Consider the following 20,075-nt stretch of genomic DNA (forward strand, 5'->3'; position numbering starts at 1 on the left):
CCTTTTTCATATTTGGTGTGGAATTATATCCAATTTGGCTTTAGGACAATTCTTTTTGTGTTTTTTTCATTTAAGACAAATTAAATGAACATAATAATACCAAATAATTTGCGTTTGCAATCATTTTCAGGAAGAAAATGAGTATTATCTGACAGAATTGCAGGGGTGTCAATACTTTTGGCCATGACTGTATACTACATGCGCCGTGTTATATACTATGTGGCTGTGCTATATACCATATGGGCTGTTATATGCTACATGGGCTGTGCTGTATACTACATGGCTGTTCTATATACTACGTGGGCCATGTTATATACTACGTGGGCTGTGTTATATAATATGTGGCTGTGCTATGTACTATATGGGCTGTTATATGCTATGTGGGCTGTGCTATATACTACATGGCTGTGTTATATGCTACGTGGGCTGTTATATACTACATGGCTGTGTTATATGCTATGTGGCTGTGCTATATACTACGTGGCTGTGTTATATACTACGTGGCTGTGTTATATGCGATCATGAATCGTGGTATGTGTTAACGGGGGTGGGGGGCCCACTGAGAGTCTTTCGCCCAGGGCCCTCAAAAACCTGGAGACCTGGAGCCGGCCCTGACTGGAGCGGGGAGGTAACCGCCCTTCAATGGGTACAAGACTTGAAGAAGTGAAGAAGGAGGTGAAGCGGGTCCGTGAGGAAGTGGCTGAATATAAGAAGACCCCTGCTGCAGAGTACAGCCTTCTGGTGCAAGAAAGAGAGACCGGCCCCCATAGTGAGACTAGTGCCGCTCGGCGAAGAAGACTGCCGACATGCTACAATTGTGGAGCACCCAGTCAGAATGAAGAGGAGATGACATGAACCCGGGATTCCCGGTTGAAGATAAGAAGAATCTGGGAAGAGATTGAGAGTCTGGGGAAAGCCCTGACTGCCATTTTGGGGACCAGCGGCATACCCCGAGGTAACGTGCAGAAGCAGCCAGAAAGAGATAGCGGAGAGGTGCGCAGCATGAAGAAGGCTTCAGTGGTGGCCCCAGAGTGTAACTCCGTATCCTGGAGTGAAGAGTAACCGCAGATGAGAGATGTCTCCTGCCGAGGTCGACGATCCAGACTGAAGCGCCCTCCAGACAGACGCAGACGTGACTGCTGGTCGTGCAGAAGGGTGGGACGCATGTCCAGAAATTGCCCTACCCGAGAAGAGCAGTGGCAGAGATCCGCTCACCCCTCTGGGGGTCCTGCTAACTGGAGGGAACGTCGCCCCTGGAGAGAGTGGTACTGGAGCGCCCCCGTAGGGCAGTGGGGTACTCGGTACCGGGTCCTTCGGTTCTCAGGGGGATGTCACGGTGGCTGACCCGGTCTGTGGCCCGTGGGACGTCCGTGTTAAAGGGAAAGGTCTTTAAAGGGATATGGTCGTGACGCCACCTGTGGTATTCGGTTAGGGTGACCGATGCTGCTAAGGGGTCCGCTGGGGTGATGTTATGGCAGCTGGATGGTATACCTTCCCACAGGTGAAGTATTTCCCTAGGGCTCCCAGTGTGTAGATGGAAGATGGTGAATGGCGCAGTGAAGAATGAGGACACAAGGTTGCAGTCTCTTTACCTCTTTACTGAAGGCTTCAGCATCCACAGTCCAGAGCACAGATCACAGGGTAGGCAGAGTCCGGCCGGTGTGAAGGCAAATCCAGAGTCCCCTTATCCAGGTGGAAATCAGTAGCCTTCCTCTAGCGCCGTGTGTTGTAGTCCCTTACTGCTAAGCCTCTCATAAGGTCCTCACAACTGTTGAAGATGTTACAGATGTTATGTTTCTCTCTCTCTGTCCCCCTGATGGATAGGACAAACCCGTATGACCGGTGGCTTGAGGCTTTTTACAGGGACTCTATCATGCCCCGGCCTCTCGTGGGTGCCACCTTGCCTCCTGGGTATGGGGTGGATCAGTAACGTGAAATTAGCTGTGCTGCCGGTCTCTGGAGCAAGGCATAAAGGACTGTTGCTCCCTCGGTGTTCCGGCTACCGGGATCTTGCGCCTCAGAAGGAGGCAGCCTGTGCAGGGCAGAACTCCTCTGAAATCCACTCCTTTGCTATGACTTCTTCACCCTCTCTACAATACAGTTCTCTTTCAGTGTCTCTTTCTCAAAGCTGCCGCACTCAGGGCAGGCGCAGCTCCGTGTCCTTCTGTCTCGGCCTCTGACAGGCTCCCACCCCTGTCAGGGACGAACTACCTAAGCCAAGCTCAGCCAGCAACTGCCTAACTTCCTCCCCATGTCACCAGTTTTACCAGTGTGAGAAGTGCCCTAATAAATAGGATCAGAGCTCCTCCTGATGGCCTGGAGTATGAAATGTGCTGCATGTTTGTGATACCTGGATTCAGTTGTCCTTCTCTGCCTCCAAACGTAATATCACTCCCCCCTAGAGGAGAATGACATTACTGCAAAGACCAGGACCCTAGGGCGCTGCACCCCCCCTTCCCCACCACCCCCACCTGAGTGTGCAGCCCCGGTGACTGCACTGACAAGCTAGGACCCCTGAGTGTGACAGAGTAAATTGGTCAGTGTGTGTGTAGCATTGCTACTGCAGAGAGACTGACAGCCTAATATACAGAGACTGGCAGCAGAGTGGCTGTTACTTCCTGCTTCCAGCTGCACTGAGAGAAAAGACTGCAAAGATTTAACCCCAGATTCTCCAGTTCCCAGGAGACAGGGGAGAGACTTCAGGATCTTCAAGCGCTGCTGGTGACTGTACCCACATTGTAATAAGGCCCCTCCAGTCAGGACCGCCCTGGACTGATAAGTTACAAGAACATTCATTAACCGTTTCAATTCCGCTTAACTGTTTGCTGTATCTCTATTAACCCCCTGTTTACTCCCTGCGAGGAGAATCTTACTCCTGTTAATAAATTCCCCTCAACAGTTGGTCTGTCTGTTCCGTGGTGACATACTCAACCCTGCACTCTATTACATACTTATAGTAACACAACCCTGTCTGGTGCCTGAAATATCCGCTCTCCTGTCCGCACACGTGCCGGCTGTACGGGCTCAGCCTCTCCATTAGAGGGAGCGTCCACATTCCCACAGGGGCGAGGTGCCACCGACTCTGGCGCAGCTCTGTCTACCGCCACATCACTTATCAAACCCACAAAATGGGATATCGAGAAAATACTTATCCTGGAAGTGGAAAGATTAGATGGGACCATGAGCCGACACCGCGCAGGAAAACCCATAACATCCTGGGACAGCCGGGTGCAATATGGCGGCACCAAAGAGATGGCCGACTGCCCATCACATCCTACAATACGGCCCACATTGCCCAATCCCTGGTCAATCCCAGCATTACAGACCTTGTAAAAGTGATGAAACTTTTCTCTAAAGTTTGTGGAGTAGGGAAAGGGGGGAAATAAGTTCAGTCAGGTCAGATTTTTCAGTTTCCAAGGTAAGTGGTGCCCACCCTCCACCATCCTGTACAGGGGCACTTAGCAGAGCTGAGCGTGTTAATTCCAGAGGCAAAAATGTATGTGAATGGCAGGATTTACAGCAGAAGACCCCCATCTATTATCAGTGAGAGGGGCGCTTGTCCTAAACTGATCCAAGAGCTGAGAAATAGCATGTGCCCAGATATGACAGCGAGCCCCCTCAGCTATGCCAGGCAGCTGTTCCTCGGCTTCCAGGAGAGGCTCACATGTCAGGAGCCGACAGCGGGCAACGAACCTCATCCTCAGTCCGGCTTACTGCATCCAGGGGCTAGTCACGGGCTACAGAGAGGTAGTCACCGGCTGTAGAGAGTTGGTCACGGGTTATAGGGAGGTAGTCACCGGCTGTAGAGAGTTGGTCACCGGCTATAGGGAGGTAGTCACCGGCTGTAGAGAGTTGGTCACCGGCTATAGGGAGGTAGTCACCGGCTGTAGAGAGTTGGTCACCGGCTATAGGGAGGTAGTCACCGGCTGTAGAGAGTTGGTCACCGGCTATAGGGAGGTAGTCACCGGCTATAGGGAGTCACTGGCTATAGGGAGGTAGTCACTGGCTATAGGGAGTTAATCACCGGCTGTAGAGAGGTAGTCACCGGCTGTAGAGAGGTAGTCACCGTCTGTAGAGAGGTAGTCACCGGCTATAGGGAGTTAGTCACCGGCTATAGGGAGTTAGTCACCGGCTATAGGGAGTTAGTCACCGGCTACAGGGAGTTAATCACCGGCTAGTCACTGCCTATAGAGCGGATTAGTAGTCACTAACTATAGTGGTCATCATTGGCCGCAGTAGTAGCCACCAGACAGAGAGGAAATCATTGGCTGTAGAAGTAGTCACCGGCTGTAGAGAGTTGGTCACCGGCTATAGGGAGTCACTGGCTGTAGAGAGGTAGTCACCGGCTGTAGAGAGTTGGTCACCGGCTATAGGGAGGTAGTCACTGGCTATAGGGAGTTAATCACTGGCTGTAGAGAGTTGGTCACGGGCTATAGGGAGTCACTGGCTGTAGAGAGTTGGTCACCGGCTATAGGGAGGTAGTCACTGGCTATAGGGAGTTAATCACTGGCTGTAGAGGGGTAGTCACCGGCTGTAGGGAGGTAGTCACCGGCTATAGGGAGTTAGTCACCGGCTATAGGGAGTTAGTCACCGGCTACAGGGAGTTAATCACCGGCTAGTCACTGCCTATAGAGCGGATTAGTAGTCACTAACTATAGTGGTCATCATTGGCCGCAGTAGTAGCCACCAGACAGAGAGGAAATCATTGGCTGTAGAAGTAGTCACCGGCTGAAGACGAAGTCACCAGCCATAAAGCGACCGAGGGAAACGTCATTATGGCTGAAGAACAGTCTTACTATGAAGACAGAATATCTAAAGACATTCTCACCAAGGAGATCGACCTGGTGGATAGAGACCCAAAGAAGATCAATGACGATGTGGTCAAGGTTTGCTCATTTATTTATTTCCTTCCTTCCCATATTTGTCTGCATGAAATAAAGGACAGATGCCAGGACGCATGACGTCAGGATCAGACTACACAGGGTTTGTTTGTAGTCTGTAGCCATAGAAACACATAGGACTGCTGGACGGTTCAGTCCGGGCGACTATGGGATTAGAATCCAGGGAATTCTCCAGAAATTATGGGTGGGATCGTCTGCAAAGTAAGAAGCGTCTGTGAGCTCTTTAGAATGAGTTGTGGGCAAGAAAACATCCAAGAAGCATTTAATAATTCTACCTAGAGGTATAAAACATTGCTCAGAGTTCCATCCAGAAAAAGGGGGCGATTGTTTCTTACTTGCTATTCGTGTACAATCTGTTTTTTTACATCAGCAATTAATCATTTCCAGAATTACAATGTATCTGTAACAATCAGATGTCACTGCGGCTCCGTGCGGCATCCAATTATTTTCTCGCTCACATCGACATGAATGGATGAGTCTCATCCGACTTTCAGAGGAACATTGTGCACACTGGGATATCTTCACATGCAGATTCAGTCAGTGAAAAAAATGGTAACATTGGTCTGAATACTAATAGCGCTCCGACCGAAAATACCATCGTGTGGACGAGCCCTTAACACGATACATTATGGGGAAGCTGTGGCCAAAGATGGGGGTCTTCACTGAGAGCACTAGTTCTCTCCTGATACATTGTAACAAACATTCCAGCTGTGTAAGCAGGAAACAGCATGAGATATTGAAAATGATGAGGATTTACGTAGGATCAGAAGCATGTTTAAAGCCGCTGAATTTTGCAATAAATCTACAAAATGACGTTGAATATTTGTTAAATTTTTGCATTGTTCAAACAAAACACTTCAGTAGAGAAAGGAAAGGAAGGAACAGAAGGAAAGAACAGAAGGAAAGAAAGGAAAGGAAGGAACAGAAGGAAAGGAAAGAAAGAAAGGAACAGAAGGAAAGGAAGGAAAGAAAGGAAAGGAAGGAAAGGAAGGAAAGAAAGGAAGGAACAGAAGGAAAGGAAGGAACAGAAGAAAGGAAAGGAAAGGAAAGGAAAGGAAAGGAAGGAAAGGAAGGAATGAACAGAAGGAAAGGAATGAAAGAAAGGAACGGAAGGAAAGAAAGGAAGAAAAGAAAGAAAGGAAAGGAAGGAACAGAAGGAAAGGAAGGAAAGAAAGGAAGGAAAGAAAGAAAGAAAGGAAAGGAAGGAACAGAAGGAAAGGAAGGAAAGAAAGGAAAGGAAGGAACAGAAGGAAAGGAAGGAAAGAAAGGAAAGGAAGGAACAGAAGGAAAGGAAGGAAAGAAAGGAAAGGAAGGAAAGAAAGGAAAGGAAGAAACAGAAGGAAAGGAAGGAAAGAAAGAAAGGAAAGGAAGGAAAGGAAGGAAAGTAAGGAACAGAAGGAAAGGAAGGCAAGGAAAGGAAGGAACAGAAGGAAAGGAAGGAAAGGAAGGCAAGGAAAGGAAGGAACAGAAGGAAAGGAAGGAACAGAAGAAAGGAAAGGAAAGGAAGGAAAGGAAGGAACAGAAGGAAAGGAAGGCAAGGAAAGGAAGGAACAGAAGGAAAGGAAGGCAAGGAAAGGAAGGAACAGAAGGAAAGGAAGGAAAGAAAGGAAAGGAAGGAACAGAAGGAAAGGAAGGAAAGGAAAGAAAGGAATGCAAGGAAAGGAAGGAAAGAAAGCAAAGGAAGGAACAGAAGGAAAGGAAGGAACAGATGGAAAGAATGGAAAGGAAGGAAAGGAAGGAACAGAAGGAAAGGAAGGAAAGAAAGGAAAGGAAGGAACAAAAGGAAAGTAAAGAAGGGAAGGAAAGGAAAGACTTCTATGAGATGGATAACAGACAGATATTTGTCTCTGGTGATGATTCCTCTGGACACTGCTATAATGGGACGTTAGTATTTCCTTCCTGGAGCACACTGATTTGGGTCGGAGTTGTGGATCAGGCCTCGCTGCCCGACTTCCACCATCTGATACTTTTGATTACTGAGTCTTTATTTTGCAATCGTTTTACTGCAGAGGAATCTTCAATATGAGAAGGAAGCAGAGGAAGCGACGCCGACTCCGCAGGGAACATGGAGTTAACTTGTTGCCCATCAGCAAAGCTTCAAAGAGAATTTGGGGGGAAGTTTCTAAACCTGCGGCCTCTTTCATGTCCCCCAGAATCACTAACCATTCTGTTTGATGGACGTCCTCACAGGAAGAAGGAGAAACTTTAGTAAATTTCCGGGCTGATGGGGAATCTGCAATGATGAGTCTCTTGCTGCTCACACAAGCTGCAGAACAGTCATATAATGGGATTTCTCACGCACCAAAAAAAGTGTTAGTGCTGTACCAATTCCAACCCAATTTCACATAGTTAAAGGGATCATATATTGAGCTATTTCGGAGAATCTCTGTCCCTGGCTGCAGATTGTTTCAGAATGGGTCCAGTTCTGAATCTCTGCCGCTGCTCCCGCTGTCTGTTAGGCTGTGTACACACGTTGCATCTGTGCTGCGTTTTTTCAGTGCAGATTTGTCACAAAACCTGAAGGATTTCCTAGTCCCAGCAAAGTCAATGAGAATCCTGAAGTCTCCAGTATGTTTTTTACACCTGTGTTTGCTATTAGTGAACTGAAACATTCTTGCGTTCTATGGTTTGGCCAGTCCTGGTCACATAGTGGGGGTTAGTGGTTTCAGTCCATGTGTCAGGGGGTCCTATCACGGCAAGATTTGAAGGATCTTATCTACGAGTTACTGAGTCTTAGGCCGGCGTCACACTTCCATAGAATACGGCTGAATATTATCGTATCGTATAGCACTCGGCCGAGTGTTAATCGATGGGGCAGCTCACAGCAGAGTTTTTTTTCTCAGCCGTATTCAACGTGCGTGTAAAATTGCAGCATGCTGAGAATGTCACCGAGACTCTGCCAAAACTCACCAATGCAAGCCTATGGGTGTGAGAAAAAAGTCGCACAGCACTTGGACCATGCGAGTGTTATGCACCGATGTCCTTTGAAAAGCCGGAAATTCATCTGCCGCATACAGTAAAGTCACACTGACAGGTTAGAATAGAATAGATATATACACATAGAATATACAGATGTCAGTGACACACACATACAGTATATATGTTACACAGATTAATGAAAAGCCGGCAATTCATCTGCCGCATACAGTAAAGTCACACTGACAGGTTAGAATCTACTATATAATTGTCTAAGGGTCACTTCCGTCTATCCTTCTGTTTGTCACGGATATTCATTGGTCGCGGCCTCTGTCTGTCATGGAATCCAAGTCGCTGATTGGTCATGGCAAAACACCCACGACCATTGCCACGACCAATCAGCGACGGGCACAGTCCGGCGGCAAAATGGCCGCTCCTTCCTCCCCGCAGTCAGTGCCCGCTCCGTACTCCCCTTCAGTCAGCGCTCACACAGGGTTAATGCCAGCGTTACCGGAGCGCGGTGTAACGCACTCCGGTAACGCAGCTATTAACTCTGTGTGACCAACTTTTTACTATTGATGCTGCATATGCAGCATCAATAGTAAAAAGATCTAATGTTACAAATAATAATAATTAAAAAAAGAAAAGAAAAGGTTATTCTCACCCTCCGACGTGGCGCTGTCCTCGGCAGTGCAAGCGGCAGGTTCCGGTGCTAAGGATGGTATGCGAGAAGGACCTTCCATGATGTTACGATCATGTGACCGCGACGTCATCACAGGTCCTGCGCTCATACCAACCCTGGGACCGGAAGCTGCCGTGTGCACCGCACTACGTGGCTGGGCAATATACTACGTGGGTGGGCAATATACTACGTGGACATGCATATTCTAGAATACCCGATGCGTTAGAATCGGGCCACCATCAAGTAGAATATATATACACATAGAATATAGATGTCAGTGACACACATACAGTACATAGATTGATGAAAAGCCGGCAATATGTTTGTAAGCTTTCAGAGCACAAAGGCTCCTTCTTCAGGCAAGATTACAAATAGATCTATTTGTAATCTTGCCTGAAGAAGGAGCCTTTGTGCTCTGAAAGCTTACAAACATATTATTTTCTGGTTAGCCAATAAAGGTATCACTCCTATAATACTTCTGTCATCATTGGGCAGAAAAATATTCACAGTAAATATACATATAATAGGTAAATATATTGATGTCAGTGACAGATACAATTAGTACAGTGTGTGTGTAAATTACTGGACATGAATTTAATTAATAAAAGATTATTTTTCTGAAAAAAAAAAGACATGGGCTCCAGCGTAATTTTCTTAACCAGCAGAGGGAAAGCCGACAGCTGGGGGCAGATGTTTATAGCCTGGGAAGGGGGTAATACCCATGGAGCTTCCCAGGCTATTAATATCAGCTCACAACTGTATACTTAGCCTTTACTGGATATTAAAATGGGGGACCCTAAAAATTAATAATTAAAAACCAGCAAAGGCAATGCAGACAGCTGCGGGCTGATAATAATAGCCTAGGAAGGGGCCATGGATACTGGCCTTCCCCCAGGCTAAAAACATCAGCTCTCAGCCACCCCAGAAAAGGCGCATCTCTAGGATGCGCCAATTCTGGTACAAAGCCTCGCTCATCCTATTTGCCCTGTAGCGGTGGCAAGTGGGATGATGGTTGGGGGGTTGATGTCATCTTTGTATTGTCAGGTGACATCAAGCCCCGAGGTTAGTAACGGAGAGGCGTTAATAAGATGCCCCCATTACTAACCTCATAGTCATATTGTATAAAAACACAGACACCCAGAAAAAAGTCTTTTAATTGAAAGAATGACAGACTTCTTTAATAAATCTTAATTAAACTATACTTACGACCTCACCTATTCCACCGTCGCCATTGTTGTCTGCAAAATAGTTAAAAAAAATATTCCTCACCTTTCCTCAGAGATTATGATAATCCATCTGTCCCACAATGGGTCTAGTTCTGCTACATTTAGATGGCAGGCTGCATGGATACATGAAGCGACCATACAGCCTGTCATCCAGCAGACACTGAGCACCGTGTGAACTGCTACTCCCTGTCTGAGTTCACCACGAGCGTGAGAAAGTTCTCCTGATCGCGGTGCTGTCTGACAGGTCCTGCGAGTTCACAGCCAATGAACTCACTTCACCTTTCTGATGTCAATGAGAGCGCCATGGGGAATTTTCCCATCGCGCTCCCTCTCTCTGGGTCCTTCCCTTCTGATAAAGGGGTCCTATCACTGTGGGGTTTGAGGGTTCTGTTCATCTGATTAGCTAAGCCTATCACTCTGGTGTTGGAGGGTCCTGTTCTTCTTATTTGGGGGACCTACCACTGTGGGTTGGAGGGTCCTTTCCATGTGATTCGTTAATTCTATCACTGTGGGTTGGAGGGTCCTGTCTATGTGATTCGTTAATTCTACCACTGTGGGTTGGAGGGTCCTGTCTATGTGATTCGGGGGTCCTATCTCTGTGGGGTTGGAGGGTCCTGTCTATGTGATTCAGGGGTCCTATCACTGTGGGTTGGAGGGTCCTGTCTATGTGATTTGGGGGTCCTATCTCTGTGGGGTTGGAGGGTCCTGTCTATGTGATTCGGGGGTCCTATCACTGTGGGTTTAGGGTCCTGTCTATGTGATTCGGGGGTCCTATCACTGTGGGGATTGGAGGGTCCTGTCTATGTGATTTGGGGGTCCTATCACTGTGGGGATTGGAGGGTCCTGTCTATGTGATTCGGGGGTCCTATCACTGTGGGTTTAGGGTCCTGTCTATGTGATTCGGGGGTCCTATCACTGTGGGGATTGGAGGGTCCTGTCTATGTGATTCGGGGGTCCTATCACTGTGGGGATTGGAGGGTCCTGTCTATGTGATTCGGGGGTCCTATCACTGTGGGGATTGGAGGGTCCTGTCTATGTGATTCGGGGGTCCTATCACTGTGGGTTGGAGGGTCCTGTCTATGTGATTCGGGGTCCTATCACTGTGGGTTGGAGGGTCCTGTCTATGTGATTCAGGGGTCCTATCACTGTGGGTTGGAGGGTCCTGTCTATGTGATTCGGGGATCCTATCGCTGTGGGGATTGGAGGGTCCTGTCTATGTGATTCGGGGGTCCTATCACTGTGAGGATTGGAGGGTCCTGTCTATGTGATTCGGGGGTCCTATCACTGTGGGGATTGGAGGGTCCAGTCTATGTGATTCGGGGGTCCTATCACTGTGGGTTTAGGGTTCTGTCTATGTGATTCGGGGGTCCTATCACTGTGGGGATTGGAGGGTCCTGTCTATGTGATTCGGGGGTCCTATCACTGTGGGGATTGGAGGGTCCTGTCTATGTGATTCGGGGGTCCTATCACTGTGGGGATTGGAGGGTCCAGTCTATGTGATTCGGGGGTCCTATCACTGTGGGTTTAGGGTCCTATGTGATTCGGGGGTCCTATCACTGTGGGGATTGGAGGGTCCTGTCTATGTGATTCGGGGGTCCTATCACTGTGGGGATTGGAGGGTCCTGTCTATGTGATTCGGGGGTCCTATCACTGTGGGGATTGGAGGGTCCTATGTGATTCGGGGGTCCTATCACTGTGGGTTTAGGGTCCTGTCTATGTGATTCGGGGGTCCTATCACTGTGAGGATTGGAGGGTCCTGTCTATGTGATTCGGGGGTCCTATCACTGTGGGGATTGGAGGGTCCAGTCTATGTGATTCGGGGGTCCTATCACTGTGGGTTTAGGGTCCTGTCTATGTGATTCGGGGGTCCTATCACTGTGGGGATTGGAGGGTCCTATGTGATTCGGGGGTCCTATCACTGACCTGCTCCTGTCGCTTCTTTTCACAGCTGGACTTTGAGGACGTGATCGCGGAGCCATACGGGACCCACAGCTTTGATGGCGTTTGGAAAGCCAGTTATGCCACCTTCACGGTCACCAAGTACTGGTGCTACCGGCTGCTCTCCGCCCTGGTGGGCATACCCCTGTCCATCCTCTGGGGCGTCCTCTTCGCTCTCGTCTCCTTCTGTCACATCTGGGCCGTGGTTCCGTGTGTGAAGAGCTACCTGATAGAGATCCAGTGCGCCGGCCGGACATTCTCCCTGTGCGTCCGCACCTTCTGTGACCCGGTGTACGAAGCCATGGGGAAAGTCTTCAGTGCCATCAAAGTAACGCTGCAAAAACAGGGCTGAGCAGCTCCGAGCCCGACACATTGCACCGAACCCTCAGCACCGCAGTGGAACATTCATTTTCTACCGTTTTTTACACCTTTCCATTTCTTCCATTATTTGTTGTGTTCCTTTGTCTACAGCCTGACACAATGTAACAAATCTTCATCTTTGTTCTCTATGTTTCTTTTATAAAGGGTTTTTCTGCCTGAATGTAAAACATCCTTGTAAATCCTGCAGTCTGGGTTTTGATTCCTGATAATTCTCAAAATCTCTGTTTGCTGTCAGTAAATGAGAACAATTTACACCCAGAGACTGATAAGCTCTGCACTGAACTCATTCTTCTCACAGCTGAAGTTTTGTTACAATTGTATCCAGTCTGTACAATCCACTGTGACTAAGCAGCCCGAACTCCTGATACATTGTAACAAACAATCAGAACAGAAGAGATTTGTGCCACTGATATGTGTTCAGCTCACAGAGGATTGTCTGCACTGGCTACAATGTAACAAACCCTCAGCTGTGAAAAGTATTAGGTGCAGATCTGTAGTCCTTGTGTTTTAATTTGACAGCAAGCGGTGATACAATGTATCCATTCTGTCACTCTGAGGACGCACAGATGATTAACCAATACTCGGCGAGAAGGAGCCACAAGAAAGTTCTGGTTCTCGAATGAAGAAGATCTGGAAAATGGAACCGAAACGCAACGTGGAAAAGAAAGAGAGAACTTGTCCTTAGTCAGCGAGCGCACTCTATACACATGAGAGACGTCGTCACAGTGTCATCTGCAGCAGAAAAGTATCTGGGAAAGGACAAAATGACAAAGTATCACACAGGATAGGATTAGATACACGGCTCAGCAGACAGTATCACACAGGAGAGGATTAGATACACGGCTCAGCAGTCAGTATCACACAGGAGAGGATTAGATACACAGCTCAGCAGTCAGTATCACACAGGAGAGGATTAGATACACAGCTCAGCAGACAGTATCACACAGGAGAGGATTAGATACACGGCTCAGCAGTCAGTATCACACAGGAGAGGATTAGATACACAGCTCAGCAGTCAGTATCACACAGGAGAGGATTAGATACACGGCTCAGCAGTCAGTATCACACAGGAGAGGATTAGATACACGGCTCAGCAGACAGTATCACACAGGAGAGGATTAGATACACGGCTCAGCAGTCAGTATCACACAGGAGAGGATTAGATACACAGCTCAGCAGTCAGTATCACACAGGAGAGGATTAGATACACAGCTCAGCAGACAGTATCACACAGGAGAGGATTAGATACACAGCTCAGCAGACAGTATCACACAGGATAGGATTAGATACACAGCTCAGCATACAGTATCACATAGGAGAGGATTAGCTAGCTCAGCAATTATTTATGTGTCTAGATTGGACCATCCAGCAATGATGCTTCGCTCACATCCTCCATGCTTACTCTCTCGCTGGTGCAGTCTGTGCAGCAAATACTCAGCAGTAGTTACCTGGAAACCATCAGCATGATGCTGCTGAAGGACACATTATTTTTTCTGATTGTTTTAGTACTTTTGACAAGTAGCGATCTCCTGCTGTGATTGAATATTGAGTATATTCCTCATACAATAATACATCTGGAGAATCTTTAGGGTATGTGCACGTCAGGATTTCTTGCAGAAATTTTCCTGACAAAAACCGGACATTTCTGCCAGAAATCCGCATGCGTTTTTACCACAATTTTGACGCATTTTTGAGGCGTTTTTGGTGCGTTTTTTCCCAAATGCATATAATTGCGGGAAAAACGCAGAAAATCCGCAAAAATAATGGACATGCTAATTTTTTTACCGCAATGCGTTTTTTTCGCGGAAAAAACGCATCCATGTGCACAAAACATGCAGAATGCATTCTAAATGATAGAATGCATAATGTATGCGTTTTTAATGAGTTTTTATAGCGTTTTTAGCGCGAAAAAACACGAAAAAAACGCGAAAAAACCTGAACGTGTGCACATAGCCTTACTCTGACTTGTGTTGTTCCTCTCTTATTCCTCCTGGCAATGTGTAAGTAATTGTGTGCTACCATTCCTGTTTTTAAAGAGATGTGACCCTGACCCTGCCTGACTCTGCAGTGACTCCACATTAATGAGGATGATGAGTTTATTGGTTGATGCAAACAATTCCAGAAGGAAAAACAGCAAAATGGAGTAAAAATAAACAATGATATTTTGACTATGTATCATTTTGCAATGGTTCTGGCCACAATGGCTCCTGAAGAAAACGCATATAAACCATATTGGGCGACCAGCCTACTTGTTGATGGTTTCCATGAAGCAACAGATGTTTTCTACAAAGCACCCAGCGCTTTTCCTTCCTGGTCATTACATCACACAACCTTGTAATCAGATTTTTTTCTGGCACCTTCGGAGAATACCAAGTGGTTTTTATTTGCGCACTTGTAATTGGTTGTTAGCGAGCGCAGCTTCCCCGTCCTCTGTCTGTTCACAGAGTATTTCAGATGATGCATTTGCTTATCTTATACAGGGGAGCAACATAATGGAAAAAAAAGTCCATCAAGGGGTTGTGTGCTGATCTACTGGGTGGTGGTGGGGGGGGGGGGGGGCGGTGTCACAGATCGAGAGGTATGCAATGGAAAGATCAGAAGAGCACAGAGCATGTCAAGAGGACTGTGCGGATCACCTATGTCTCTGCACCTTATTGTTCAGTTGTCTCTGGGCTAGTGAGTGGAGATGAGCTGCCATGTCTCCCATAGTCAGCACACACAGACACGAGGAATTACTGCTATTCTGTCTCTACATAGCACATTATCAGAAGCAGCAGCACATGGGACATTATGCAGTGGTACTGTGCTGTATAGCTGTGAGTCCAGCACTGGAGTGAGATAAAACACATTATGCAGCAATACTGAGCAATGTAGCTGTGAATTCAGTACTGAGGTGAGAATAAGAACTTAGTAGAAATGAACAGTATGGAGGACATTAAACTGCAGTGCTGAGCAGTGTAGCTGTGAATCCAGCAGTGGGGTGCGATAAAACACTTGTCAGAAAACAACAGCATGGAGGACAATTTTCAGCAAAACTGAGGCCTGTAGCTGTAAATCCAGCACTGATGTGATATAAAACACTTACTATAAAGCAACACCATGAGGGACATTATACAGCATTACTGAGCAGCATAACTCTGAATCCAGCTTCGGGGGTGCAACAAATCACCTGCTAGAAAGCAGCAGCATGGAGGAGATGATACAGCTATACTAAGAAGCATAGCTGTGAGTCCAGCTCTATGGTGAGATAAAACACTTACTAGAAAGCAGCAGCATGGGTCTTTGTGTGTCTTTCTGCCCCTCCGCTCTCCATAGACCTCAGTAGGCAGCTGGGCAAGACAGATTATAGCTGTTGTGAATGATGCGTTCAGGGGGTGGAGGGAGAAGGGGCTTATAAGTGGAGAAAGAAGCAGATTTATGAGTGACCCCCATAAAGTGCTGGCTCATTAGAGGGAATACAAAGCAGACTCAGCTCTCCACCAGGTGGCGGTACAGAATGCGGTTTATTAAAGATAGATCTGATATCTCTTATTTACAAGACATAAAATAAAACTCTCAGAATATATCAGTGATCTGCAAAATGGCGGAGAAAAGTGATTCCTCTATAAAACATTATGTACAAGGTGCGCCGAGTCTGAAGCCCCGCCCCTCTCTGCCGCCATCGCTTTGTGACACCGCGATGTGCGCAGGAAAGTTGAAGGTGCTGTCCAATCAGATTTCAGTTTACTTTTTACGATTGCAGGTTAGAAAATGAAATCTGTGCTCTGATTGGTTGTCTCACCTAAAAAAAAAAAAAAAATTAGTGGCCAATCAGATTTGGCTGGAATGTGAATTCAGCAAGCTGATTGGTTGATAGGAGCCACAGCGCGTTCTTGTCTCAGTGTTGCTTTCCATAGCAACCAATCAGATTGCAGCTCTCTTTTTTCACTGTAGGTTAGAAAATGAAAGCAAAAACCTGATTGGTTGCCAGAGGAACGCTTTACTGGCTGCACTGGTTTCCATAGATGAGAGGCCATGAAATTCAGTTGCCCCGACAACCAATTATTTTACCCATTTTTCCTATATTGATCGATGGTGGTCAGACGGTCGCTGTGGGCGTTCAATAGACCCTTCTAGTAAATTGAGGATTACCATTCATTCAGCGCTGCCGTCGCCGGACGTCCCCCATAATCTTGTCATGTATGGAAGTTATTGAGATTCGTGGTGTTTTTGTACAGAAATTATAATGTTACCATTTTTACACATTTTATACACAGATTGGGTGAAAGGCGGTCCGGAAAGAAGAGGGAGGGGCTAAGTGAGCCGCGAGAATAAGGAGGCGTCAATGAGAGGTCACATGACGTCATATTAAGCCAATCAGATTACTGCCGTGATGTAAAGGCGACTTTCACCTCCGGCCGCGTTCACACACTGCGCTGTTCATGACGTGAAAATACGATATGAAGATTGTCAAGTCTTGTGCAAATAAAGCTTGTACAATTCTACAGAAAACAGTGGGCGTGGCTTATAACTGGGGGAGGGGGGTGAGACGGTGTCCTGTTACTTCTATGGTGGGTCTCAGTATGGAGAGGCGGCAGCATGTCGTCTGAACTGAGTCCCCTTTAATAAACATGAGTCATTGGGTTCCAAATCCTTCATCCATTTTCAAGATCTCTGCTGGCTGTCATTGATTGGAAACTGGTGAGTCACCATCAGCCTCCAGCCTGGCAGAATCAGTTAAAGGGGATTTGTCACTCGCCATAAACATGTTATCTTCTTTACCTGGTGTAAACGCCACTGATTTCCTGAATCCAGAGTTGTTTTTCTTTCCTTCCTGTGTCTCTCTGTTCCCGAGATATGGCCCCTTCTTCACGGAAGATACATTGTTGTTTTTTTTAAAGCCCAGTGGGTGTGGTCAAAAACTCCTCCCTCTGTGGGCGTATTCTTGACTACCCCGCCCTTTGGCTAACTAGACTAGATTTACATACAGGGAAGAGGAGGCCATATCTCAGGGATGGAGAGGCACAGGAACAAAATATAAACAGCTTCGGAATCGGGAGAACAGCGGCATTTACACTAGGCACAGAAAATACATATTTGTGGCAAGTGAGAAGACCCCTTTAAAGATACCGCTAAAGCTCCCAATGTGAGACTGGCCCAACACAACCCCCTCGAGCATGTGTCCTCCAGCATGCTCACAAGTTGCAAAGTTTAGCTTAGACTGTGGATCTTAGTCTTTCCAACTGATTTTTGTCCTGGAACACAGCACAGATCCCCCCCTCCCAGGACGCACTCTTCTCAATTTTTTGGGCAGAAGGGATTTCACGCTGTTGACGGCTGGGTGATACTTTTCTGGCTTGAACTCTTGCGGCTCAGCACGAAGGTGGAGGAGTTGCTCTTTCTGCTGGTGCTCAGGTCGCTCCCCTGCTGCCGAGACTTCAGGTACCGAGCGGAGCAGCACAGGACGCTTTGTAGGAGGTCGTGGAAGAGGTGGCCTGTGAACAACATGTAGATCCAGGGGTTACAGCAACTATTGAGGCTTCCCAGGAGCATGGCGATGATGAACAGCGAAGCTGCGGAGAGAAAAACAGATATGCATTACTAAAGACGCAGCCCTGCGCAATAAAAACAGGGGTCACCCCCGGCCCTACTGCAGAATAAAGAATGGGGACTTTTCTAGGGCCCGCCCCTGACACAGATGGTGTCTGTAAAGTGGAACTGATGGCGCTACATCAGAAAAATAAATAAAATAAAAATGCGAATAAATACCGAAAACTCATTTTTGGGCAAATTTGTATAAATTGAAAAAGTTGTAAAGTTTGTTTTGAGAATGGAGAAAGCTGATATTTTGTATCAAATTTGTAACCTGTCCCAATTCCAGATTCTGTGCAAAGTTGATCAATCTCCGAGACGCCACAAAAACCTCCTGGAAAGCAGCGCTCCCTGAATGTTTTCTGTTTTCATGGCGCCAGGGTACCGAGCGTGGTCTGCAAAACGTTCCCTTTTTGCGGATGGATTTTACCTACAGATTTTCTGAAAGTAAAATCCGCAGCACATTAAGGCTATGTGCACACGTATAATGGTCCACTGCGGATTTTTCCACAGCCGATTTGATAAATCTGCAGGGCAAAAATGCTGCGTTTTTGCTGCAGATTTATCGCGGTTTTTCTGCGGATTTCACTGCGGTTTTACAACTGCGGTTTTCTATTGGAGCAGGTGTAAAACCGCTGTGGAATCCGCAGAAAGAAGTGACATGCTGCGGAATGTAAACCGCTGCGTTTCCGCGCATTTTTTTCCGCAGCATGGGCACAGCGGTTTTTGTTTCCCATAGGTTTACATTGTAATGTAAACTCATGGGAAACTGCTGCGGATCCCCAGCTGCGAAAACGCTGCAGATCCGCAGCAAAATCCGCATTGTGTGCACATACCCTAAAGAACCAGCAAGGTGGATACATTTTAATTTAATCTCAGAAAGCTGCATTTATTCTTGTGTGTAATTCGAGCAAAAATTGTTTTTTTTGTTGCATTTTTAAAATCCGCAGCATTTTAATTGTTTGTGCAAAATCAGCACGAATCACATGTAATGGAATGGGTGAAATCTGCACCAAAAACCAAACCAAAATCTGCATGTAACACTGATTCTGCAGCAGATGCAGAGCAGGAAAATCTGCACCAAATACGCAACATCTAACCCAGCCTAATTATCAGGGACAGGGTGCAGATAGGGATGTAGTCTGCAAGAGGCGGCAGTAAAAAACGTTGCATCCCAGATTCTGCTGAGGGAGAACTTTCTTAACTTGGAAAGTGAGATTTACATCAACGCCCAGGACCTTCCCGAAATGGAGGGGTGACAATACTGATTAGAAATAAATACCGCTCATAGTTACCAATTTTGGAATATTTGACCCCGACCTATGGTCATATTTACAAGGACTTATTTTAAAAAAAAAATTGGGATGTTCCCGGCAAATCCGGGTCTGTTGGCACCGACAAGTCACAGAGGTGTAACGTGCACTTCTGGGGTTAATTTGTGACTCGCAGGACTGATATGTTTTACTGTATATATATGTGCAGTGTACCTTACATAGGACTGCTGGAAAACACACATGTATGTCTGCTGTATACACAGACTGAGCCTTCATGGGGGAGCGTGGGCTGCACCATTCACAAGGGACACCGCAAACCACCCACCTCCATTCCTGTGTATGACTCATACCAGCGGATCAGTGGGTATTATCAGATATGTCATGCCAACGCGACATCGCCATGGCGACTGCATACCATCACAGCACAACAGCTGCCTGGCACAGTCTGTGAGAATGATGTGCAATGCTGACAGTCACGTATGACTGGTGTGTGGACACGATGGAGCGTCCGTCATCACATGGTTGTGCCGGGAATTACATGTGTGTGCAGACAGTCCTTCAATCAGTTTTTTAGGGACTGTTTTTTTTAATTACTTTTATGCATGTATTTTATGCAGGGCAGTCGCTCATTTTGTGAGCTTTTCCCTGTACCCTTGAAAGGACCTCCAAGGGTATGTGCATATGACATCTTTTCAGGTGGGAACTCTTTACAACCTGCACTAAAAAGCACCCAGAAAGCACCCAGAAGCACCCTTGGTACATGCTCCAAGAAAGAACACTTGCAATACTATGTGTCATAGAGAAAAATGGTAAATTCCGTAAAGACTTCTCCGGAGAGGGGACATAACACCCTCACATTGAACATATGGTGTTAATTATAACAGGGGAAGAGAGAAAGAGCAAATGCTTCAACCTCCATTGAAGTAGGAACTCCTGCTATGAATAGGTAATTATAACAGGGATCTGCTGAGAGACAGCCACCGAATCTAGGATTTGAATAATTAGAGGTGGAGAAGTACAATTTTAAAGACAAGAACTTCCTCTGTTCAAAGTCATTATCTCAGTCTATCTGGAGCCAGTGATGAATATTGGGGTTTGCATCTGTCCAATATTTATGGCTGATATATTTTCGGTGTCGTAGCAAAGAGGCGAACATAACGCATGCACTCACATCACCATAAGGCCA

At 46.7% G+C, this 20,075-nt stretch overlaps 2 protein-coding genes across 2 annotated transcripts in view; one reads left to right on the forward strand and one right to left on the reverse strand.

The window, feature by feature from the left end:
- Positions 1–3,688: 3,688 nt before the first annotated feature.
- On the forward strand, positions 3,689–12,223 carry CAV3 (caveolin 3). Its single transcript, XM_069736202.1, has 2 exons — positions 3,689–4,886; positions 11,674–12,223. Exons 1-2 carry the CDS (start codon positions 4,776–4,778, stop codon positions 12,013–12,015), a joined length of 453 nt encoding a protein of 150 aa, XP_069592303.1. The 5' UTR covers positions 3,689–4,775; the 3' UTR covers positions 12,016–12,223.
- A 3,305-nt stretch (positions 12,224–15,528) lies between these two features.
- OXTR (oxytocin receptor) overlaps positions 15,529–20,075 on the reverse strand; it is a 38,987-nt gene continuing 34,440 nt past the window's right edge. The window contains exon 2 of the mRNA XM_069736205.1: positions 15,529–17,596. Coding sequence (XP_069592306.1) covers positions 17,346–17,596 — 251 coding nt within the window. The 3' untranslated portion in view covers positions 15,529–17,345. The remainder of the gene's footprint in view (positions 17,597–20,075) is intronic.

This window comes from Ranitomeya imitator, chromosome 8, assembly GCF_032444005.1.
Source record: "Ranitomeya imitator isolate aRanImi1 chromosome 8, aRanImi1.pri, whole genome shotgun sequence".
Lineage (NCBI taxonomy): Eukaryota > Metazoa > Chordata > Amphibia > Anura > Dendrobatidae > Ranitomeya > Ranitomeya imitator.

Coding starts and splice junctions, on each gene's coding strand:
- CAV3 (XM_069736202.1), top strand. CDS start 4,776: ATGGCTGAAGAACAGTCTTACTATGAAGACAGAATATCTAAAGACATT. Junction 4,887..11,673: donor TCAATGACGATGTGGTCAAG/GTTTGCTCATTT, acceptor TTCTTTTCACAG/CTGGACTTTGAGGACGTGAT.